Below are 25566 nucleotides of genomic sequence, written 5' to 3'. Positions count from 1 at the left end.
TGTCTGGGCAGGGTCTTACTTGTGGCATGTGGGATCTAGTTTTCTGACCAGAGATCGAACCCAGGCCCCCTACATTGGGAGCTCAGAGTCTTAGCCACTGGATTACCAGTGAAGTGCTATCAACTACTTTTTAACTACAATGTTTTTCTACAGTTTTGATGATAGTCATATGTTCAGTTCAGTTCAGTTCTGTTCAGTCGCTCAGTCGTGTCCGACTCTTTGCGACCCCATGAATCGCAGCACGCCAGGCCTCCCTGTCCATCACCAACTCCCGGAGTTCACTCAGACTCACGCCCATCGAGTCAGTGATGCCATCCAGCCATCTCATCCTCTGTCGTCCCCTTCTCCTCCTGCCCCCAATCCCTCCCAGCATCAGAGTCTTTTCCAGTGAGTCAACTCTTCACATGAGGTGGCCAAAGTACTGGAGTTTCAGCTTTAGTTACTACCATATTGTTACAGTGAGCAATTCTTGTTCTTTAAAGTGACAAGGGAACCAAAGATAGTGAAATTAGTGTAAGTTCAGTTTATGATATACTGATGACATCATCCCATCCATTTTTCATGTCATAGACATGAACTTAGACAATTTAAAGTTCCTGCTACCTCTTCAGGAACTGTCTCTTAATCTACAGCAGGTGTGAGGAATATCACTCTGAATTAGATAAAATATGAGCAATGCATTATTTTAAAGAAATGCAGTTTGTTTATTTATTCAGGTTGACTTTTTGCCCCCAAAAGGTACTGGCCAAATTGCTAATGACTAGGTAAAAACGATTTGAATTGGTATATTTATTGTTGATCAATAAAATAATTCTTACAAAGTGCTTGAAAATAGATTGTCTCCTTAGCATTTGTCTTCTTTGACATCACTGATTTTAAAATATTTATTGAATCCTTTTATGTGCAAAGATACAATCTCAGGACATTAATAACCTAATAGTTTCTTCCATAAAGTTGCCATAGCACATCACCAGCATATTACAATTTATATTCTTATAACAGATTATAATAATTACTTAAGAATAAAAGAGAATGGTAGGTATGTGGTAATGATACAGAGTTGAAAAGATACATATTTATTAAGCATCTATATGCCATCAAGTTTCAGCAGCATATTAGGGAACTTAAAAGGACAAATAAGAGACTGATAAACATGACAGATGGTCTCAGCTGACTAACTTTCATACGCTTATATCTATTGTACATTATTAATTTACTTAGGAAACTTTTCCCCAAGATCTGCAAAGCTAAAAAAAGTAGATGAATCAAACTATATTTTCTGTTAGTACAGTAAATATATATTGATCATATCACACTTATTTCTACTGTTACAGCAGGTAAAATTAAATTGTGAGAAAGTGGTTCTTTTTTCTTGAATTGTTATAAAACAAAGAAGTCCTCTAGATTTCTGGGTAAGAAGGATAATTAGCAATCCCACAGTGATTTCCACTATTTCTTGCCATCCGTATATATCCTTGGTCACCAAAGTGCAGGCCCCAGCTTTAGAAAAAGAAGTAACACAAAATTACAAATGAATATAATCAAATCACATTATCAATTTTCAATCTTAGATTGGTTTTCTCCTAAAGTGATTATATAAGAGAACCTATAAAGCAAAATTAGAACAACATAATATATAATAATTTCCCCAGTGCTTCAGGCAATTTTCAAAGGATGGTTTGATAGGTTTTAATGTAATATTGATGAACAGATTAATACCTAATTTAATACCTAGGAAAATAATATGTTTCATCACAAACCTATAAATCCTCCTGTTTCTGCAGAGAATGAGTTTTATTATATTTTCCAAGGCCCCATCTTGAAGTATTTTTGTATAATAGGATCACAGGTGATGATTTCCTATCAAACTTCAATTTCTTCAGAGTGTCATGTAGAAATATTTTGAGAGATCACTAGGGAAAAGGCAAAGGACAGGGGTTTTCTAAAAGAGCAGCTCTCAAACATGTTTTTGAAGTGGAGCTCGGACTTTTTCACAGTTAAAGCTGTAAAAAAAAAAATGGAATATGCTACCTTGGGAGGAGATGAGCTCCCTGGCACTGGAAATGTTCAATCAGAGGTTTACATAACTTGTTAGAGATGTTGCTAGAGGGGGAATTTCTGGGTCAGATAAGGGTTAGAGGAGATCAATGGTTCATGACTTTAACATTTCACGGACTTTAAGAATTTCAAAAACTTTTGCAGATTGACATAAAGTTACCAGTTTTTAAATTAGCAAGTACTAGACATTAAAAAGAAAACTCTTTATTATCACCATCATATTGTAAAAGACAGGAAATTTTAACACCAAAAACAAAACTTAAGGGGACACAATCTCTAATCTAAGGATAGTCCTTTGAATCAAATAAATTTAGATTTATGAAAGATTCACCAAAATACTTTTTTCTCCCTTTTTCACATACTAGTGAAAAAATTGACAAAATCCTTGCAAGAGAAATGACTTGTGAGGTTCTTTATTATTCTGAGATTTTATAATTATAATTATACAGATAATTATAATACGAGGCAGGATTCATACTTTGTATGAACTGTGCTATAACTAGCATACAAATAAAAGCATAGGATACTGTGATTTTATTTGAAGAGCAGCAGGAAATTCAGCTGAAAGGAAAATTAAACGTCCTTAGGAAACCAATGGGAAAAGAAGATAGAAGGTTGGTTTGGGGCCACGTTGTACAGAGCATTGAACAGCAGACTAAGGAACTTGTCTAACTCCCTAGGCAAAGGGAAGTTGTTGCAAATTTTTGCTCAGAACTCAAAGGAAGGTTGTATTTTTGCCTGCAGTGGAGAAACTAAGACATGCTGGCTTATTGGAAAAAGACAAGTGGAATAATTTAAAGTAGCTGTTCTTCAATAGGCCTTAACTGTTCTATGTATCAGCCATTCACTGGACAATCTTCAGGTGTTATTTCTCTCTCGTACCATTTAACACGGCTGTCTACTCTCACCTCAGGCTTCCCTTGTGGCTCAGCTGGTACAGAATCTGCCTGCAATGCAGACCTGGGTTCGATTCCTGGGTTGGGAAGAACCCCTGGAAAAGGGAAAGGCTACCCACTCTAGTATTCTGGCCTGGAGAACTCCATGGACTGTATAGTCTATGGGGTCACAAAGAGTAGGACACAACTGTGATTTTCACTTTCACTACTCTCACCTCACTTTCCTCTTGGCTTTAAAATACTACTGTATCCTGATGTTCCCTTCTCTCTCTGATCACTCTTTCTTAAACTCTCTTAGGGGCTTTTTTTTTTTCCCTCATCACAGGCTTCTCTGGTGGCTCAGTGGTAAAGAATCTGCCTGCCAAAGCAGGAGATGCAGGAGACACAGGTTTGATCCCTGGGTCAGGAAGATCCTCTGGAGTAGGAAATGGCAACCCACTCCAGTATTCTTGCCTGTGAAATCCCATGGACAGAGGAGCCTGGAGGGCTACAGTCCAAATGGTCCCAAAGAGTCAGACACGTCTAAGCAACTGAGTGCCCACATCATACACATGGCTTGGAGGATCTTAGTTCTCTGATCAGGGATTCAACCAGGGCCCTGCAGTGAAAACACCAAGTCCTAACCACTGGACCTCCAGAGAACTCACTGGGCTCCTTTTTTGATTCCTTTCATTTATTGCCATTCCCATTTAAAATTCTTGAATGCCTCCCTGATACCTTGAGAATAAAATCCAAACTCCACTCTCACCTCTCATCAATGGATGCAGGTTTTTCAGTATCCAGTTTGATAAGCAAAAGCCATAATAAACTCTGGCGAAGCTATTATTAGTATCAATAGCCACCACTTATTGAGCACTTACTCTGTGCTAAGTAGCTTAACATATATTATCTCATTTAATCATCATCCTGTGAGGTAGGTATTATCTTCTTTTTACTAAAGAAAAATACAGGCAGAGGTAAAGTGGCTTGCCCAAAGTCATGCAGGTGGTTAATTGCAAAGCAAGGGTTCAAATCTAGGCTTTTATGCCAAAGTCTACACTAACTTTTAAACTATCCTTTTTTCTACATTCTTCCTGTGAGTGAGGTAGTATAGGGAATGAAATTCAAACCAGAACATCCAGGATCTTTTTACTGCCTAAAAAATAGGTAAAAATGTTAGATAAACTGAGTTTAGACTTAAGTTCTGGTAACGAAAGTTGAGTGGAGGCTCTTATGACTAGTAATATGAACTTAGTGAGATCGAGCAGTCCCTGATCCCATTCAATATCCCAGACCCCATTCAATATCCAATTCAATTCAGTCCCAGTCCCAGAGAAGGTCAACTGGCCCAACTTTGTAGAACATCCCAGACCTCTTTTTGGCTGAGTACTGCTAACTCTGCTTTTAAAAATACAACTGATTAAAAACCTCAAGCTAGATAAATATTTGAGGACAAATTCTTGTCTTCAGAACTGTACAACATCAGTTCCAAATGTTCATTCCAGTCCTTACCAAGTTGTTTACTTTTATTAACTCTATAGACCTTTCACTCAAACTGTTCAACTTTGGGAAAGTTTCTTAATTCTCTCAGTATCAGGAGCTTCCTATTCTGTGTTATGGGGATAAAATGCCTATCTCATAGATTACCTTAGAAATTAAATGAGAAAATGTATTTAAAGTGCTTGCACAGTGTCTGTAGTAAATACTCGACAAGTAGAGATGGCTATTTTTGTTTTTATCCAAGTATAAGTCCATCTGATTGGACTCAAAGGGGAGTCCATCCCCTTTAAAAATATGTAGTGCTTTTCCTAGGGTGACTAACAGTTCCATTTTGCCTAGGATTATCCTGGTTTTAAAAATAAAATCCTATGGACTTCCCTGGTGGTACAGTGGATAAGAATCCACTGACCAATGCAGGGGACATGGGTTTGATCCCTAGTCTTGGAATATTCCACATGCTTCACAGCAACTAAGCCTGTGTGCTGCAATACTGAAGCTCAGGTGCCCTAGAGGCTGTGCTCCACACAAGAAGCCACCTCAATGAGAACCCTGCACACCGCAAGCAAGAGTAGCCCCCGCTCACTGCAAGTAGAGAGAGCCCGCGTAAAGCAACAAAGACCCAGCACAGCCAAAAATAAAATAAATAAGTAATAATAATAAAGAAATAGCACTTAAAAAATAATAAAGTCTTGTGGCCTGGGAAATGTCTTAGTTGGTAATAAAACAGAGTGTTTGGTCCCTCTACTTTCTCCCTGCATACTATAGACACTAACTTATCAGAAATTCCTTCTAAAATACATGCTGATTTCCTTTCTAAGAAATTACAGCTTTGAACTTTCTAGGCTGTGCCAGACACTACTCTAGGCATTAGGATTATGGAGGTAAACAAGGTAGACAAAGTCTTTTTAAAGCCTATATACATTCTACAGGGGAAACATACAATAACCAAAGAAATATGTAATGTAAGTACTATAAAGAACCTGGAGAAGGGAATGGCTACCTCCTCCAGTATTCTTGCCTAGAGAATTCCGTCAACAGAGAAGCCTGGTGGGCTATAGTCCATAGCGTTCCAAAGAGTTGGACATGACTGAGCAACTAAAACTGTCACCTTCTTTAAGTATAAAGAAAAATAAATGGTAAGGGGATGCAGAGTGTTGGGAGTCATGGCTATATTTTATTTTATTCTTTGGCTGTGCCACATAGCTTGCAGGACCTTAGTTCCCTGGCCAGGTATCAAATGTCGACAAGCAGTGAAAGCACTGAGTCCTAACCACTGGGCTGCCGTGGAATTCCCCAGGGCTACATTTTAGATAATATAGTCAGAGGATGCTTATCTGAGGAAATATTTGAGCAAAGACCTAAGTAAAGTGAAGGTACAAGTGATGCAAAGACCTGGGGAAAGAGCTGGGAATAATCTTGGTATGTCTGAGAAACAGCAACAAGTCTAATGTACCCAAAGCTGAGTGAGAGAGGAGAAAGGAGTTGGAGAGGTGGTTGGAGAGGCAGGTTGAGACCAGATAATGTCATGCTTTACTTCTCACGGGTTTTATTCTGAATGTAAAGGAAGCCATGAGAGGGGTTAGAGTAGAAGAGTAATAAAATTTGTTTTTTGATTTAAAAAAGATCATTCTGGCTACTATGTAGAGGATTGACTATAGGCAAAAGAGAGGGAAAATGACTATCAGTTGGGAGATTATTGCAGTAGACCAAGAGAGATGCACAGTGGCTTGAACTAGAGTGATAACAGTAGAGGTACTGAGAAGTAATAACATTTGGGGTAATTTAGTGATGGTAGAAATGACAGGATTTGCTGATAGATTAGATGTAGGATATCATATGAAGAAAGAGAAGATGGCTCTAATGTTTTGGTCTGGAGTAAATGCTGTTGGCATTTACCAAGATGGAGGAAATTTGCCTGGAAAATCCCATGGGCAGAGGAGCCCGGTAGGCTGCAGTCCATGGGGTCGCAAAGAGTCGGACACGACTGAGCGACTTCACTTTCATCTTTCACTTTCATACACTGAAGAAGGAAATGGCAACCCACTCCAGTGTTCTTGCCTGGAGAATCCCAGGGACGGGGGAGCCTGGTGGGCTGCCATCTATGGGGTCGCACAGAGTCGGACATGACTGAAGCGACTTAGCAGCAGCAGCAGCAGCAGCAGGGAGTCAAGAGTTCTATTTTGAACGTGTTAAATTAAAGAGGCCTAGAGACACACAGGTGGAGAGGTCAAATGGTAGACAGTTGGACATGGAGTCTAACACTCAAGTTATAAAGGTAAGAGTCCTCAGCACATACATGATGTTTAAAACCATGAGACTAAATGAGATCATCTAAGGAGTGAGCTGAGAGAGATAAGGAACTGAGGTCTAATGTTGCTTATTGATTTATAACTCAAGACAGGTATTTATTACACCACTTCACTGAAATCTCTCTTGTCCAGATTGCCACTCACCTCCATCTTGCCTCATTAAACAGTTTTCAAGTCTCATCTTACCTGCCCTTTTGATGTTTGATGTATAATTTCTCTCTCCATTCTGAAACACAATTTAACTTCCAGAGGACCGCATTCTTCTGGCTTTCCTCCTACTCTACTTCACAGTTTAAAGATCTATTGGGTACATAGTTAATACCTTTAATTTTTTCCTCAGGTCAAAGTTGTCTTATGCCCCTATAACTGTGGAGCCTCCATTTCTCATTGATCTGCATATTAAATAAAACTCCTCCCTTTTTTTTGCAAAGATAATCCTGGTCCATTTTGAGGGCAGTCTGACCAAATGTGTCCTTGTCAGGCTCCTAAATTTTTCTAAGTCCATAGCAGTTGTATCTCTAGTTCAGCTAGCTTTTTAAATTTATAGATCTGCCCATTATTGGCAACATAGACTATCCAAATAACTAAGGATCTTCTTAAGTAGTTTAACCGCAATAATCTCCAGTGCCTAATATTTAGGGAGATGTCCCTGAAGAAATATGTAGTTCATCATTCTTCACGTATATGCTCTAGTTTTATTCCTGGATTCAGTCAAACCATCAGAGGGTTTATAATAAGGTATTTTGCATTATTTTGGCTCCCATAAAATAATTTTTACTCAAGTATGTTTTGGTATTAAGTCATTTATGTATATTGCTAGACATTATGAAAGCATTCTGTAAAACTTATAACTGCATTTACATTGGGATATTGCTGAGGGCATAGTTTTCTATATCAGATCATATTCTCTTAATAGAAATTTAAAGGAGGAATAATAAAAAATAATAACTATGATTTATTATACATAATCTGTGCCAGATACTATGTGATAAATGTTTTACATACATTATCTTGTTTAATCCTTATAGTAATCTTGAGACTATTATTCCTATTTTACAAATGGGAAAACTGAAATTTATTCAAGATATTAAATAAGATGTTAAATAACCTGCCTAAGGTCACACAGACAGTAAAGGAGCTAGGATTCTAAGTAAGATCTCCCTGACTTCAAAGTTAATGCTTTTATTTATTATGCTATGCTGCTGCTGCTACTGCTAAGTCACTTCAGTCGTGTCCGACTCTGTGCGACCCCATAGACGGCAGCCTACCAGGCTCCCCCATCCCTGGGGTTCTCTAAGCAAGAACACTGGAGTGGGTTGCCATTTCCTTCTCCAACGCATGAAAGTAAAAAGTGAAAGTGAAGTCACTCAGTCGTGTCCGACTCTTAGCAACCCCATGGACTGCAGCCTTCCAGGCTCCTCCGTCCATGGGATTTTCCAGGCAACAGTACTGGAGTGGGCCATTGCCTTCTCTGTTATTATGGTACACTGTATTATAAAAAGGAGCTAAATACTCATATCCAGAAAGGGAGAAAAATTCAGGGACATAGAACAGTGTTATATACATACCAGAAAGATTAAGTAGAAACAAAAGGAAAATAAAAAAACCCAAGAGGCCAATTAGAGGAAGACCGCACATTGTTTTTCTGAAGGTTAACTTGGTATCATTGGAAATCACATAGAATCTAACCTTTCAGGAGAGCATTAAGAACAAGTTTGATGATATTAAGAGGGCTTTGTTTGAGTAAACCTCTGTGGAGCCTGGAATTCATGATTATGTCCAATCTGTCTTTGTTGGGCCAGCAATTGTGGTTGTTCATAACTTTTTCCCTTCCTATCTCACATCTCTTTCTAACAGGCTGCAGTTCTCTCAACTCATTCACTTTCTCTCAGTTCTGGAGTTTGGCACATTTACCTTCCTCTGTTCTGATTACCCTTCTTCATCTGGCTATTTCTTTCTCCTCCTTCAAGATTCAGTCAAACAATCTGGCTAAAAGGCCTTCCCAGACTCCCCAGGCTAGGCCAGGTACTGTTCTGTGCTTCCACTGCAATGGATGCATACCCCTGTCTTAGCATTTATTACATTCTATTGGGATGGTCACCTGTATCTGCCTGTTTCCTTGACTCTACGTTTTAGAGCATGAGTATCTTGAAGGATTTTTTTTTTTAATTTTTTAAAGTCGCTCAGTCATGTCTGACTCTTTGCAACCCCATTGACTCTAGAGTCCATGGAATTTTCCAGGCCAGAATATTGGAGTGGATAGCCTTTCTCTTCTCCAGGGGACTCTTCGCAATCCAGGAATCGAACTGATGTCTCCTGCAATGCAGGGGGATTCTTTACCAACTGAACTATCAGGGAAGCCCCCCCTTCCAAAAAAAAAATCTTGAAGGATGATAGAGAAAGGCTGTATTTTTCATTGTCTAACACTATATTTGCTGCATGGTAGGTGTTCAATATATGTTTGTTGAATCAATGTATGAAATGAAGATGTAAACAGGAGCAAGAGATTATTCTACCACTAAGGAGTTTATATTTTAGTGAATGGAGCATGATTTTTAGAAATAGCTATAACAGAAGCTACAATTTGCTAAATGCTATAATAGAATTCATAAAGCATTGCTAGAGCTTAGAAGTTAGAGAAACAATTCTGAGTTAATGAATGGGGTATGGAGAAGATAGCACTCAGGGTAGGTTTTGAAGAATAAATAGAATTTTAATAAGTTTTTTTTTAATTTTAAAAATAATAAGTGGTTTGTTAAAGACGATTTCAAAAATACATAAAGGGAGACAAAGACAACCTTTTTATTTTTTGCTGTGCCACAAGGCATTTGGGATCCCAGTTTTTTCCTTGGCTGTGCATGGCATGTGGGATCTTAGTTCCCTGACCAGGGTTGAAACCAACATCCCCTGTAGGGGAAGCATGGAGTCTTAACTCACTGGACTGCCAGGAAAGTCCCCAAGACAACCATCATTAACATTTGGTATAATTCTTTCTGGTCCTTTAATATAATATATATCAGAGAAATGAGCTATAAACTTAATACTTATACTGAATATAAATATTATATTTATATGTATTTTTCCACTTAAACATATATTCCAAGTATTTTATTCAGTTATTGATAATGATCTCAATAAATATAATTTCTAATACATGGGCTGATTATATCATAATTTATTTAATACTACCTATTTTTAGGTATTTCTGGTTGCTTACTACTTTTCATTATTAAAGAAAAAAATGCTACATTTACATAAATCAGGTATGAAGTTTTCCCAAAATTCAGGATTATTTTCTTCATATACATTCCAAGAAATGAAAATAATTGGATGAAGAATATGAACAGTTAGAAAGTTCTTAATTCATATTATCAAATTGCTTTCAAGAAGGATTGTAAAAATTTTACAATCCTTCCACCAGAATGTAGGAGGGTGCCCATTTGACCACAGACAGTGGGGTTTCTATAGACAGCAATGGGCTTTAAGGGCATTTCAGAAAGATGAAATGGCGTAGGTAACAAATTAGAAATAGCTAAGTGTCTCTACATTTAGGGAATGATGAGAAAGTGGTTCACTGTGGCCAGAGTGTGAGTATGGATGAATACATGAAAATATAGTGGAAGAAACGTCTAGAAGGCTATGTTTGAAGGCACTTAGTAGACACGCTTGAATGGCCAGAAGTTTAGACTTTACTTTGATGAAAATGGTAGACTATTTAGAATTTTGACCATAGGTTTGGATGATACATATTTTAAGAAGATATTTCCACAGCTGAGTGAGAACTGAATCTGAATTAGATAATGTCGTTAGCAAAGGAAAAGAGAAAACCCATATAAAGTGTGATCAGAGGCTTGAAGGACAGGGCTGTGTGGGTTTAGGGAGAGAAGGAAGAGCACAAGATGATACCAAGGCTTTGATAATCTGAAAATGGTAATGTATTACTAAAAATAGAGAATAATTTTCCTTCAAGCTTATTCTAAAATCTAGACATATTATATCAGGATGTATTGTATTTTGTTGTTCTAATTCTTGAGTGGGCTGTGAGCCCTTACAGAATAGGATAACTTCTTACTAATTTTTGTATTTCCATGGCCTAGATACTGTCTATCTCATTGTAAGATGCCTAGTAAATGCTTATTAAATTAGCAAGTGCTGAGAAGAGCTTTTGAATTAAAACTCTAAAAGATGTATGATCTTCGAAAAGAAACTTCAGTAGAGAAGAGAATTTAGCATACCTACTGTAGGGAGTAAATAAGATATATAGAAGTTAAAGTATTGCTCCATTTTAAAAAGCTATCACTGGTTTGGACCCAAGCTGATTAGTGCTGTGAATAGGTTTTAAATGAACCAAGATATTAATGACTTCAACTATTTCCCAAAAGGCCATCCAAAGACTACCATCTTCTTTGTGAGCCACAAGGTGGAAAAGGTAGAAAAGTACCTTTTTGTTTATTTATGATTTGTAGACTATGTATTTTCCATAAAGATCTGAGGGCTGCTAGGGGTAGAATTATTTAACTTAAATGCAGAGTATATCATGTAAAATGCTGGGCTGGATGAAGCACAAGTTGGAATCATGATTGCCAGGAGAAATATCAATAACCTCAGATATGCAGATGACACCACCCTTATGGCAAATAGTGAAGAGGAACTAAAAAGCCTCTTGATGAAAGGGAAAGAAGAGAGTGAAAAATCTGGCTTAAAACTCAACACTCAAAAAACTAAGATAATGGCATCTGGTCCCATCACTTCATGGCAAATAGATGGGGAAACAATGGAAACAGTGTCAGACTTTATTTTGGGGGGCTCCAAAATCAGTGCAGATGGTGATTGCAGCCATGAAATTAAAAGACACTTGCTCCTTGAAAGAAAAACTATGACAAACTTAGACAGCATATTAAAAAGCAGAGATATTACTTTGCCAACAAAGGTCTGTCTAGTCAAAGCCATGGTTTTTCCAGTAGTCATGTATGGATGTGAAAGTTGGACCATAATGAAAGCTGAGCGCTAAAGAATTGATGCTTTTGAACTGTGGTGTTGGAGAAGACTGCTAATGCATGTATTGAGGGGCTGTTGGGTGCCACATACTGTGCTAAGGATTCAAAGACACAACATAATCTCTGCCCCAGAGGCATATACAGAATACTTCGGTGATACTTAGGTGAATGAACAATTTAAATATATTGTGTAAAATACTCTAGAATGCAAAGGACACTTTATTTGCATAGGAAAAAAAAAAGACATTTTGCCCAGCCCAAGGATTTACGGAAAACTTTCCGGTATAGATAATGACTAAGCTGGTTTTGAAGGAAAAGAAGGAATAAACCAAGTGAGGAAAAGGGATATTCCAGGCAGAGGGACCAAAACAATTAAGATATGAAGACATTGAAGATAAAATGATATGGATACGAACTGTAACTGTGTATGCTTCAATAACCAAGGATGAAAAGTGTGAGACAAAGTGCCAGGAACTGAGGCTGACAGACAGGTAGGGACCAAACATAGGTGACTTATCTTTTCTACTCAGGAACACTCATCTCACACTGACTGGTTCTAGGAGATAAAATTCTAAACTTATAGTCTTGACAAACCAGATTGAAAGTAGTATAAAGGACAGATTTAAGAGTAAAGGAGACCTGGGTATAAATCCTGAAAAAGCAAAAACACTAATTCAAAAAGATACATGCACACCAATATTCATAGCAGCATATTTTCAGTTGCCAAGACATGGAAACCACATAAATGCCCATCAACAGATGATTCCCATGTGGTGCTAGTAGTAAATAATCTGTCTTGCCAATGCAGGAAACCAAAGAGATGTGGGTTTGATCCATGGGTTGGAAAGATCCCTTGGAGGAGGAAATGGTAACCCACTCCAGTTTTCTTAAGCTGGGCAGGCTACAGTCCATAGGGTCTCAAGGAGTGGGACATGATTGAAGCAACTCAGCAATCAAGAATATATGTGTCTGACTCTTTGCGACCCCATGGACTGTAGCCTACCAGGCTCCTCCGTCCACGGGATTTTCCAGGCAATAGTACTGGAGTGGATTGCCATTTACTTTTCCAGGGGATCTTCCTGACCCAGGGATCAAACCCAGGTCTCCTGCATTGTAGACAGACGCTTTACCGTCTGAGCCACCAGGGAAGTCCATTTAACGGAATACTACTTAACCACAAAAAAGAATGAAATTTTATCATTTGCAGCAACATGGGTAGACTTGGAGAACATTATGCTGAATGAAATGAGTAAGACAGAGAAAAATAAATACTATATGATATCACTTATATGTGTAATCTAAAAAAATACAATGAACAAATGAGTATAACATAAAAGAAGCAGACTCACAGATACTGAGAACAAAGCAGTGGTTCCCTGTGGGGGTGCAGGGGAGTAGGTGGTACTAACTAGTGGGTGTAAGACAGACTCAAGGATGTATTACCCCAACTGGGGAACACAGCTGATAGTTTGTAAAAACTATAAATGGAAAGTAACTTCTAAAAATTATACAAAATAATTTTTAATTTAAAAAAAAGTTTTTTAAATAAAGGAGACCAGCTAGAAAGCTACAGGGATAGTCCAGGCAAGAGATGTCTGAACTAGAGCAATAAATAGAAGTGGAGAGGGAGTAGGATCAAGAACAGACATGACATAAAACTAATCTGACTTATTGCTTGATTAGTTCTGGAGGATCTAAGACAAAGTCATAGTATCTAACGGGGCAACTATGTTGTGTTGTGTTGCCTTTGAGTGAGATGGGAAGTTCTGAGAAGGAACCAAATGCTGGGGAGGGCACTGGGTTCTCTGGACATATGAAGTTTGGAGAAATTAAGATACAGAGAAGTGCCTGTATCCAGACACCAATTTTAATTAAATATACATGAAAATATGAGTACATTACCTGTTTTTCACAAGCCAGTAGTCCTTCCCGTCAAGGTTACCATAGCCAACCACGAGTACACCATGGTTCACTTTCTGAGTGCAGGAGGGGTCATAGTAGACACCTGAAAATAACACACGGGTAAGGAAAAAGCAAGTGGTGTGTGCCACTATCTGATTAGCCTGTTTGGATATATGTGAGGAACATACACTCTCATGTTTAAACTACTTAGAGTTCATGATTCTTTGCCATCAATGTCATAGTTGTCACAACTGGGTTTTTCTATTGTTTGCTTTTTGGTTTCACAAAGTTTGGCATCAAGTTAATCACAGTTCCCTCAGAAAGCTCCTTTGATGAGCTGCCACCTTTTTCCACTTAAAAAAAAAGTAACTATTTGGCTGTGTTGTGTCCCAGTTGTAGCCCATGGGATCTTTTGTTGGGGTGCACAGACTCTCTAATTGTGGTGCACGGGCATAGTCGCTTCACGGCATGTGTGATCTTAATTCCCCCACCAGGGATCAAACCCATGTCTTCTGCATGGCAAGGAAGATTCTTAACCACTGGACCACTGGGGAAGATGCCTAATTTTTTTTTAATTTATATTGTTGTATTTCTTTGTATATATTCCTAAATTGTTATGCATCTTCATCCTTTGCTGAATGAAATGATCTTTAAGGTGAGGCTTTCTGTGAGTGGCCTCCAGGTACTCTGCTGTGCTGCACCTACACTCCACTGTGGACCCGGAGGCTAGGCGCTCAGGCTCTGGACTCAGGCAGCACGGTTTCTCATCCCAGCTGACCACCTGCAGACTGTATGACTTAAGGTAGGTTAACCTAAGACATGTTTTTTTTTCATCTGTAAAATAGGATTATTATAAAGATTAACGGGCTTCCCAAGTGGTACTAGTGGTAAAGAATCTGCCTGCCAATGCAGGAGATGCAAGAGATATAAGTTCGATCCCTGGGTCAGGAAGATCCCCTGTTGGAGGAAATGGCATCTTACTCCAGCATTCTGGCCTGGAAAATTCCAAGGACAGAGGAGTCTGGCAGGCTATAGTTCATGGGATCGCAGAGTCGGATATGACTGAGGAACAAGCACACATGGGGATTAAATGAGATAGTGTATAGAAAGAATTTAGCATCGGACCTGGCATGCAGTCTTAGTAAATTTTTTCAAGTCTTACTTTACTAATGAGAACTGGGTGTAAAAATATATATATGAAGTGAAATGAGATGGAGGATTCCATTTAACCCAATCTAAGCTTTCAGAGGCAGAGTGATGGGGAAGGAGGACATTCTTTCCTCCGATGAGAGGGCAGTATAAAGCATGAGGGTAATATGTCTAGGTTTTTACCAGTTTTGTAGAGGAAGAAAGAAGAATGGCTCGCGTCTATACCAACAGACACAGGTCCTTTATTGGCCACGGCTTCTTTTAAGGCCTCTTCGCTGCCGAAGGGAAGTTCAATATACCTTGAACACGTGGCAGCTCGATTTTTTACATCATACTGGCACTTTCCATCCTGTGGGGAAAGGATAAGTCAGAAAAAGAAGTGGACTTCAACTTCCTTTATAAATTGACAGTATCGTAAGTCTGGATTGCAAATATGTTTTCTTTTCTCATTCATCCTTTCAAGTATCTAAGGCTCTTTCTTATTTTTAAAAAAATAAATACTAAATCTTCCAAATCCTAATAGCTCTACGTTTCACCAGTAACAGAGGAAATATAGAACTATTCTATTGCTTTAAATTGTGAACATCTTCATGTGTACAAAAGTTGCCAGGGTAAAGTCTCTCAGACTCTAGGTGGATTGTTAGGGAAACACTATGTTAAGACTAGACTAGAGCTTTAAAATCTTTTTGATGGTATAATGCCTGCAAGATGATCTGCAGATTAAATATTGGTTTGATTGTTTAGTTGCTAAGTCGTGGCTGACTCTTTTGTGACCCCACGGACTATAGGTAGCCAGGCTCCTCTGTCCACTGGATTTCCCAGGCAAGAATACTGGAGTGGGTTGCCTTTCCCTCCTCCAGGGGATCTTCCTGAACCCATGTCTCCTGCATTGACAGGCAGATTCTTTACCTCTAAGCCACAAGGGAAGCCCAAATATTGGTTTAAAAACACCATATCTCAAGTGAGAAAGGGGAAGTTGCAAATTCATATTTGTTGTGTATACAACTAGGTTTTTAAAAATGCCTTATAGGAAAAAGAACTTGAAAGAAATAAACCAAAATAATAGTGGTTAAGGCAGGAGGGTTTGAGTGATATTTTTATCTTTTTTAAATTTTCTGTCCTATCATTTAACAAAACGTGTGGTGAGACTTGGAGGAGGAGGAGAGCATTATTTAACTTTTTAGTAAGGTAGAATTGTGTGGTTGATGATCTGAGAATAAGGTTGAGCACAGGAGTTTGCAAGACAAAAAAGTTTAAATACCAGGCAGATATACAAAGAATTTTAAGGAAGGTTTGCTGAAAATTCATTTTTAAGCATGAACTTCGCCTGCTTATTTTAAATTATTGTGCCAATGGTAAATTAAGAAGGCTGCTGCATAAGAAAGAGAACTCTTAAGAATTTAAGAATTCTTGATTGAGGTTTGTTCTCCTTCTCTCTCTCTGTTTCACACATACACACACACATACACACACACACACACACACACACACACACACACACACACACACACCACGCAGCACTGCTTCTCAAGCACTTGGCTTGGTGATAAGTTTAGTACAGTGAGTTGGAGGGATAACATAAGGTTATCCCTCCTTATAAGGGGCAGTACAAAAAGTTAACTTGCAGGCACACCATGGCTTTGTAGGGATAGGAAGCTTCTGAATCGATGCCATTGTTGTCAATGATATATTGGAAAGCCTCTGTCATGAAGCCGCCATTGCAGCCTTTATTCCCATATTTTGCAGTTGAGCAATCCACCAGGTTCTGTGCACTCAGAGACACCAGCTTTCCTGTTTTCAGCTTCACTTGTGCTTCCAGGGCTCCCACAGCACTGAAAGCCCAGCAAGAACCACAAGCACCCTACAACAGAGACAAAGTCACAAGGGCAATCATAGTTAGCAAGGATGGCTTCCATAATGCAAACTGGGCAACTCCCAACATGTCAGCACTTTCATCAGTTCAGGAAGAGCTCCCCCTCTACCGTTTCCCCTCCCCTTAGATCATGGCAATGATTGTTCTCTGGAACAAGTCTAACTTTAATGAATATTTATGAATGGCTGACCTCACGGCACAAACGCCATATTCAAATATGTTAAGAAACAGTATTTACTGAAAATGTACCAAATACCAGCTATTTTCACCCCATAATAGGGGAGACAGATGCCAACAGGAAAGGGATTTTTGAGAGGAACTAGGATGATTCCCTTGACCTAAAACACCCTTCCTCCTGCCAAATGTTCCCTGAAAGATAAGACTAGCATTTTTTGGACATTTTTAGCTTTAGAATTTTTTGATCGTAAGTTATTTTACTGGGAAGCATAAATAGAAAAACACAAAGCTGCTTTAGTTTAAAAAGGTGCAGAGGGGTCCGAGCCACATCATAACTGCACTGCCTCTCCTCCTCTCATTCCACTTGGCTGTCTATTGGAAGGAAGCAAGTTCAGTCTGCTTTTGGTTAAAGTAAAATCACCCATTGAAATGCAAGCACTCAGAGAAAGGAGCTCATTAAATTATTAATATTTATAGTGAACACTTAGATGGGTAGTTATAGGGTCTTCTCAAACTTTTAGAGAATTCCACTGAGAAACTCAAAACTAGTTGAAAGAAAAATATCTGGATGGAAAAGAATTATGAGATTAGCAGTATCATTCGTTTCTTAATTTTTATATTTTTCTTTGGTCACAGGCTTGGGGCAGCTTCGAAGGACATTGATTCTTCTCCCTTATCCTGACCTCCAAGGTGATATATATGTTTTATCCTTGCGTGCTAAGTTGCTTCAGTCATGTCTGACTCTTTGCAACCCTATGGACTGGAGCCTGCAAGGCTCCTCTATCCATGGGATTCTCCAGGCAAGAGTACTGAAGTAGATTGTCATGCTCATCTCCAGGGGATCTTTACAATCTAGGGATTGAACCCGCGTCTCTTGTGTTTCCTGCAATGGCAGGCAGGTTCTTTACCACTAGCACCGCCACCTAAGAAGCCTTTTATCCTTAGTTATCCCTAATTAATTTAGGATTTTTGTAGCTTTTTTTTTACAAGAAAATTAAAGGAAATATAAAAATATAGGAACACATTTATAAAGCCCATATTTCTTGGCAATGTAAGCCTTAGTCAAGAACTAACTTGACGGGTACAATTTACAGGTCACATTTAGCTTTAGTTATTTCCTCTCCATCAATCCTGAAATTCCTAAGTGAGATGGAGGAATAAACTTTTTGATTGAAATTTTCTCACACATATGATACTATTTCTCAAGTAACTGACTTATGGAGGGTCCAGTGCAGTTGATGGATAGTATGAACACTAAAAGTCTTTCCTAAAGACCCATTTGCTAAGTTCACAGTTTTTTGCTTAGTCAAATATGACGCTAACTGTTGGTATTCTCAGCACTATGGGAAATAAGAAAAGTATGATATGTGGTCCAGGCCCTTCAGAAGGTCACAGTGTATTTGGGAAGATAAGAATAGCAAACATATTTAGAAAGTAACCTAAGGGACTATGAGATTCACTGCTAAATGATACAGCTAGACTAAGCATTTAAGGAAGAGAGACCTCTACCTGAGGTACAGAGGCCTAAGATGATAATACTCACCTGGTATTTCACTTCAGTAACACACCCCTTCTCTCTCCAGTCCATAGAATCAGGCAATTTCTGATTAGGGTCTGACTTGTAAGTGACATTTCTTGGCCATTGGCTGGGAACTCTCAAGGAACTCATTAAAGATATCACTTCTTCACTGGTCTACAAAGATATACACATATGTCCTTTCACTTATATCCTTCTGGTCAATATCTTGAAAATTATAACTGTGAATATATTTAACAACTGAGAAAAACCAGTGGAGTTGTGACTAACATAGATAACTATCTGGTAGGTGAATTATCCAGGTTTCTTTAGTCCTACACTTTGCCATTAGCATCCCAGTCAGACATTGGGAAGGAGAAGAAGAAAAGATAAAAAACTAAAAGTTACAGAGAGGCATATTTTTCTTTCAAAGCAAGGCAGAATTTTATAAGAAGGGTTCTCTGATTTTGCTTATGAGAAAGAACTGTAAAAGATTCCTGCATTTAATCCACTTAAGGTGTTCCCTTCCAAAGGGTACTATTATTCTTAATTTTGGCCACAGTGAAAAGTTTTTGTAAGATAGAGCAGAATCTAATAACTAATGAAAGGTTACTTTATATTAATACCCACACTCCCCCATTAAGAAAGCAGGTGGACCATATTACATTATCAGTTTAGATTTACATAAGTATGGTAACGTATTCTAAAATGTTGTGAGTAGTCTTTAGGCAATATTTTCTAAAATTAATAAAAGTAAAATTAACTGTGGTCTGTGAGTTTAAAATATTCCCCTAAAGAAGGGATTTATTAAGGAAAGTGGTCACAGTGTAAATCAATAAGGAATCTGCAAATTCTTATGTCCCTAAATTCTATTTTCTAATTTTATGTTCATATACATATAAAACACTCCTTTGTTGTTTACCTTCAAATTGCCTTTGGGGAGACAGAAATCCAGTTTACCCAAAGATGAATGTAGGATTATTTATAATTTACCTACCATGTCTCCTAGGTGGTTCATGCCTAGCTCATATGAATGCATTCCCATTGAATGCTCCAGATTGTGAAGTGTAACAGTTTTTAGATTCTTTTCCCAGATGAGACGCCGTGCTACTTCCTCATTCTAAAATAAAAAGAAACATCATTATACTGAATCCTGCACAAATGTGTTCAATAATGAAAATATACATATTATGAAGCATTCCATTAAATGTGGACCTGTCTGGGAGCATGCAAATAAATGGATATGAATAAATAAGTGTAACTGGGAAAAACTGCACACCAATCTTAACTCTTCCTCTTAATTGCTCTCTTGGTGATTAATATCATTTTAGATATGTACAATGAACTTCCTCAATACGCTAGAAAGGTTTTTTTTTAGAAATTGTAATTTGTAGAAGTATATTCTTTGTAAGTGGTAAACTCACTTAATCATTATAGGCCTTTTAAAACATCTTTTAAAAATATATATATATATAAAATTGATTATTCAGTTAGCTGCACTCTGTCTTAGGTCTTAGAAAAAATCCTGCAGGATCTTTGTTAGAGCATGCGGGATCTTTAGTTGTAGCATGTGGGATGTGGCATGTGGCATGTGGCATGTGGGATCCCTGAGCAGGGATTGAATCAGAGCCCCCTGCATTGGGAGCAGGGAGTCTTAGCCACTGAACCACCAGGGAAGTCCCTACCCTCACTCTTGAAAAATAGTTTAGTCTGATTATAAATTTATAGCTGTTTTTATTCAGTTATTTGAAGGTATTTCTGAATTGCCTTCTGGTATCTATTATTGTAGATTAGAGGTCTGTTGTCAGTCTAATTGTTGTAATGTTTCTAACTTTGGTAACTTATATAATTTTCTTTTTCTCTTTGATATTTTGCAGCTTCGCTACATGTTTGTGGGTATGGGTTTCTTTATTTTCCTCTGTGTAGTATTTTTGACTGGAAAGCACTTTCGACTAGAGGATTCAGGAACATTCTTTTTTCCATATCTGGAAAATTCTCAACCAGTATCCCTTCAAATATTGCTTCTGCATCATCATTCCATCAGATGTATTTGGAGCCTCAAACTTTCTTTCTTCTCTTTACCTGCATTTCCATAGTTTTTCCATTTTATTTTTGTGTGCTGCCTTCTTGGTGAATGCCTCAGTACTATCTTCCAGATCTGATTCTATCCAGCTCTTTCCAGTTTGGAGTTCATCCCTTTTGTTGAGTTCTTATTTCAATGACTCTATTTTTTCATTTCTGAGGTTTCTAATTGGATTTCTAATACATTTCACAATTTCTTTTTCATTCATGTAGATGTCATTCCATTATTCATACTTTAAAAAATAACTTTGGTCCTATTATCTTAATTTTATCCAGCATAAATTCATATTCAGGCTACTGATTTTCTTGCCCTCCAGGAGCTTAATTTACATAGAATGCAATATACATGGTGCCTCTTAGAATCGCTGACCCTCACCTCCACCCATAAGGCCATAGTTTACAACAAGCCATAGCCCAGTAAGCAGTCAGCAACAACTCTTTTCTGTCTAATTTCATTGAGTGTTAGAACCCAGGCCTAAGCGCTGGTTCTAGGTAGCAAGTAAGTCTAGGTAGTAAGTCTAAGCAGTCCCTCTGCCTTCAAGCAAGATTTTACTGTTATCCTAGTAAAAGACATATACAGATATACTTCCAAACCACTAGAGTGAAAAATAAAATAAAGACAAATCTAATGAAGTATAGGAAAGGAAAAAAAAGTGATTAGTAGTGATTAGACAGTTGTGAAATAGATTTTAATAGTGGGGTACTAATCAAAAGTCGCTTTCACTCCTTCTACTGGACTAGAATCATTAAAAAGTAAGATAACATTCATTTAACCGGATAGTGGTGCTAATTGCACATCTAACTTTGGTTAACATGGAAATTAGAGGCCTGAAATTTTCACCCTCGCCCGTAAAGGGGAATGGGTGAGGGTGAAATTCATCATTACTAAGAAAACAACTCAGGGCATTTTTATATAAAAATCACATCAAATAAATAAATTTATATATAATCTTTGCTTACAATTTCATATATTATAGTTTTAGGTGGAGAAGGAAATGGCAACCCACGCCAGTATTCTTGCCTGGAGAATCCCATGGACAGAGGACCCTGGCAGGTCGCAAAAGTCAGATATGACTTAGTGACTAGATCATCATAGTTTTAGGACTTAGTTATTTGAAGCACCAGGGTTAAGTATTAAACTCAATCAAGAAGTATGTTTAGAAATAAAAACAAAAGTACAAAGTGGGAAGTGAGAGTCAAGAAATAACATCTGCCAGTGCTTCTCTGTGCCAGGGACTGAGGACAGGTCTTTTTGTTCCTCAAACGTGCACTCTTTCCCTCTTGGCCTGGTACCTTCCCATGTGAGGCCTTTCCTGACCATACTGTCACATGTGGAGGATAATCACTCCCAACCCCTCAGAGCCTTCATGGAAGACCCTCCTCCAGCCCCCTAGGTCTTGCTTTATTTTGTTCCACTGTTTGCATCATATTGTTGTTCAGTGGCTAAGTCATGTCCAGCTTTGTGCGATCCCATGTACGGCAGCATGCCAGGCTTCCCTGTCCTTCACTATCTCCCTGAGTTTGCTCAAACGCATCTCCATTATATATATGCTTATTTATTTACTTCTTTCCTATCTCTCCTTTCAGAATATAAGTGCCCTAAAAACAGGAAATTTTTGTTTCCTGATGAAATTCTAGGGCCAAGAAGAGAATCTGGTAAGAAAATGAGTGTGTAACATTTACTGAAGACACTGCTTGTCAAAATATGTAGTCAGGGGTACTTCCCTGGTGGTCCAGTGGTGAAGATTCCATGCTCCCAGTGCAGGGCAGGGTGCAGAGTTCGATCCCTAGTTAGAGAACTAGATCACATATGCCGCAATGAAGTTCACATTCCGCAAGTAAGGCCTGGTGATAGTCATTCAGTTGTGTCCAACTCTTTGTGACCCCATTAACTGTAGCCTGCCAGGCTCCTATACTTCTGTGGAATTTTCCAGGCAAGAATACTGGAATGAGTTGCCATTCCCTTCTCCAAGGGATCTTCCTAACCCAGGGATTGAACCCAGGTCTCCTGCTTTGTAGGTGCATTCTTTACCATCTGAGCCACCTGGGAAGCCCCTAAATCTGGTGCAGTCAAACAAAAATTTTTTTTAAAAGAACATGTAGGGTACTTGAGTAAAAGCAAATTGCTCAAACGGCAGCCAATCTACCTTTTCTTTGTATTGTTTTCCATAGGTTTTCTTCCAGAGATCCCAGTGATGATCCAGAGTGGGGTCTCTGTGCTCTTGTGCCATTGCAGAGGAGCACAGCAGGAGTGCCCACACCAGCCAGTTCATTCTGTTAAAGGAAAGATGACACAGGAAGACTCAATATTAGCTGCATCTGATGTGACCATACTTTTTTCTCAACAAGAAGCAATGCAGAATCTGTCAAAGAGACAGAATGTTACAAATCAGAATCATGCAGGCAACTTTTTGGATTACATACTGACAGGGAGTAACTGCAGGTCTTTGTCTGAAATGCCACTTCCAATTCTAAATACCATTTTGATTTTCAAAAAAATTTCCTGATATCTGGTAAACCAAATTTACATCCGAATTTGGGAGGATGTGGAGATGAGGGAAGCAGGGACTTTACAGGATTTGACAACAAATCTAATCAACAGGAAATCCTCTTTTCTCTGTTCCAAAATATTACTAATATTTAAGAAGAAGGCAAACCTTTGAAAAATCAGTTTATCTTGGTAATTTTTTAATACACAAGCTCTTCTTAACTGGTCTATTCAAATACCCACAACCTTCAGAGGTAGTTAGAAGACAACTCCTATGTACTACTTTCACATCCTTGGATCATTTTACCTTTTTATCCCTAAAAATCAAAATATCTGCTTCAAAAGAAGTGTTAACTACTTTTGAAAACATCACTTCTATATTTAATACAAAGAGACTGTTAAGTGACTAACTACCTCAAACTGGATTCTACTTTCTTTTCCACTTCTTTTTAATTCAAAACAGCTGTATTTTTAACCATATAAGTCTTCAAATTATAGTCCAAAGAGAGCTATGTGTTAGCCTCAGGACTTAGATATTCAAGCCGACATTAAGCTTTTCAAAAATGGATTCTTTTTAGTCAAAAAAATAAGAGGCAAACTGAGCGACAATGATTGTTTAGTTTACTTCCTGAAAGAAACGATGTAAAACCTGGCAGGCAGAGCAAGCTAAAAACACCAGTGAAAGGTTTAAGGACCAAGGAGGAGAAAAAGGACAGACCGTACATACGTGATAGAACAAGCAGGTCCTCCCAGACTAAGAATGCTGACGGCGGGCTCTCTCCAAAGTTTTCAAAGTGAGACTCAGCTAAAGTGACTTTAAAAAGAAATTGGAACTTGTCACATGAGGCGTCCACAATGAGGAAGTGAACTTTCATTTCAGTTTCATTTAAAATCTAAGGAAGTGTGCCACCTCCAGCTCTCTCACTATGGTTTTGGAGACAAAGTGGGTACAGTAAACCAACAAAAAAGAGCCCCCAGCAAAAGAGATCAACAGAACAAACTCAGCAAAATAACATGAGTACAAGTTTACTCTTTAAACTCTCCTCATTTTGATTATTCAATTTACCTAAAAACAGCAACTTTCAGATGGAAAATTTTAGTTATGAAGAGATTAGGATTAAGTTCCTGAACTCCAGGTTTCCTCCATGATTTCCTAGGAAAAACTGCTTTATTGTTTTTAACACAACTCATCCATGATCTACTGTTGTCTAACTCTCACCCAGATGAGAATTCCCGTTTATCCATGGGTCAGTTTCTGAGCTCACTAATGCGTTCTCTTTCCTACTGTCCCTTCAATAACACAGGGTTTTAATTAAAATAGCTTTGAATATGTTTTGATGTCTAACAGGGTCGGTCACTCTTATGTTTATTCTTCTTTTTCGAAGTTGTCTTAATGTTTTGTGCCTGTTAACTTTTCCACGTGAGTTTTAAAAATCAGTTTATCAAGCTTTCTGAAAACTTCTGTCAGTTTATTTAAATTTATATCTATATTGAATTAGTATATATATCATGAGTGAGTGAGTGAGTGAGTTGCTCAGTCTTATCCAACTCTTTGTGACCCCAAGGATGGGGGCCCACCAGGCTCCGCTGTCCTTGGGATTTTCCAGGCAAGAAACTGCAGTGGGTTGCCATTCCCTTCTCCAGGGGATCTTCCCCACCCAGGTATCAAACCTGGGTCTCCGACATTGCAAGCAGACTCGTTACCATCTGAGCCACTAGAGAAGACATATGTATCATAAATATGTTCAATACACATGTTATAAATTTGGGGAGACTCAAGATCATTACAATGTTTAATATTCTTATCTGTAGTAGACATTTTCATGCTTATGGTCATTTAGCTTTTTTTTATTAACAAGTTTTATTGGAGTATAATTGCTTCACAGTGTTGTTAGTTTCTGCTGTACAGCAAAATCAGCTATATGCACCTAGCTTTTGTTTAAAAAAAACATTTCTATTGTGGATAATTAGACATAAATAAACATAGAGATATGGTAAAGTGAGCCCCATGAGACCATTATCCTGCTTTAACAATTATCAATATGTGGCCAATCTTGTTTTATTTACCTTCCCACTTACCCAGATTATTTTGAACCAAATACTAGACATCAGGTTATTTCACATGTAAATATATCAATGTGTATCTCTAAAAGATAAAGACTCTGAAATAAATAAAATTCCAATACCATTATTACATCTAATGTTCTCAAACATGTCAATATTTATATTTCCCTATCTTAAACATTAAAAAAAAGTTTGTTCTGAGTTCCAAATACAGTCTGAACATTGGAAACCTTTGAGTTATTTTTGTATCATTATGAATTCATGGGTTTAACCATATTTTATGTGCTTCAATTCAATGCAGCTTTACAGTTAATGTTTCTCGTATTGTCCCATCTTCGGTCAGTGAAAACATTCAAAATGGCTTCTGAGTCCTGAGTCCCTATATTTGGCACGACATTAGTGCTCTTTAATGGACTCTTTTCTAATATGACAGACCACGGCAGGTTTATGTTGAACACTCCCAGCCCAGAGAGCTTTCTTACCCCTTTCATCTTGGAGGACACAGCTCACCATGTGTTCACTGACAGCCATATATGAACCAGGAAGGGAGCCTCACCAGACAATGAATCTGCCAGC

General features: G+C 38.1%; 1 protein-coding gene across 4 annotated transcripts; it reads right to left on the bottom strand.

Annotated features, from left to right (window-relative positions):
- Positions 1 to 683: 683 nt before the first annotated feature.
- CTSS (cathepsin S) lies at positions 684 to 25566 on the bottom strand. Of its 4 annotated transcripts, XM_027534364.1 has the most exons (9): positions 25473 to 25566; positions 23654 to 23740; positions 22586 to 22712; positions 19354 to 19476; positions 18384 to 18533; positions 16424 to 16651; positions 14974 to 15139; positions 13642 to 13744; positions 770 to 1500 (listed from the first exon to the last, which is right to left on the bottom strand). In XM_027534364.1, the coding sequence occupies exons 3-9, from the start codon at positions 22709 to 22711 to the stop codon at positions 1401 to 1403; spliced, it is 996 nt and encodes a 331-aa protein (XP_027390165.1). In that variant the 5' UTR covers position 22712; positions 23654 to 23740; positions 25473 to 25566; the 3' UTR covers positions 770 to 1400. The 4 variants fall into 4 exon arrangements, with proteins under 4 accessions (XP_027390192.1, XP_027390182.1, XP_027390172.1 ...); XM_027534391.1 differs by lacking the exon at positions 25473 to 25566 and having other exon boundaries at positions 684 to 1500; positions 23645 to 23773; XM_027534381.1 differs by lacking the exon at positions 25473 to 25566 and having other exon boundaries at positions 684 to 1500; positions 22586 to 22801; positions 23654 to 23773.

The sequence above is a fragment of the Bos indicus x Bos taurus genome, chromosome 3 (genome assembly GCF_003369695.1).
Source record: "Bos indicus x Bos taurus breed Angus x Brahman F1 hybrid chromosome 3, Bos_hybrid_MaternalHap_v2.0, whole genome shotgun sequence".
NCBI classification, from domain to species: Eukaryota; Metazoa; Chordata; class Mammalia; order Artiodactyla; family Bovidae; genus Bos; species Bos indicus x Bos taurus.
This window is presented reverse-complemented; position numbering and strand designations above follow the sequence as displayed.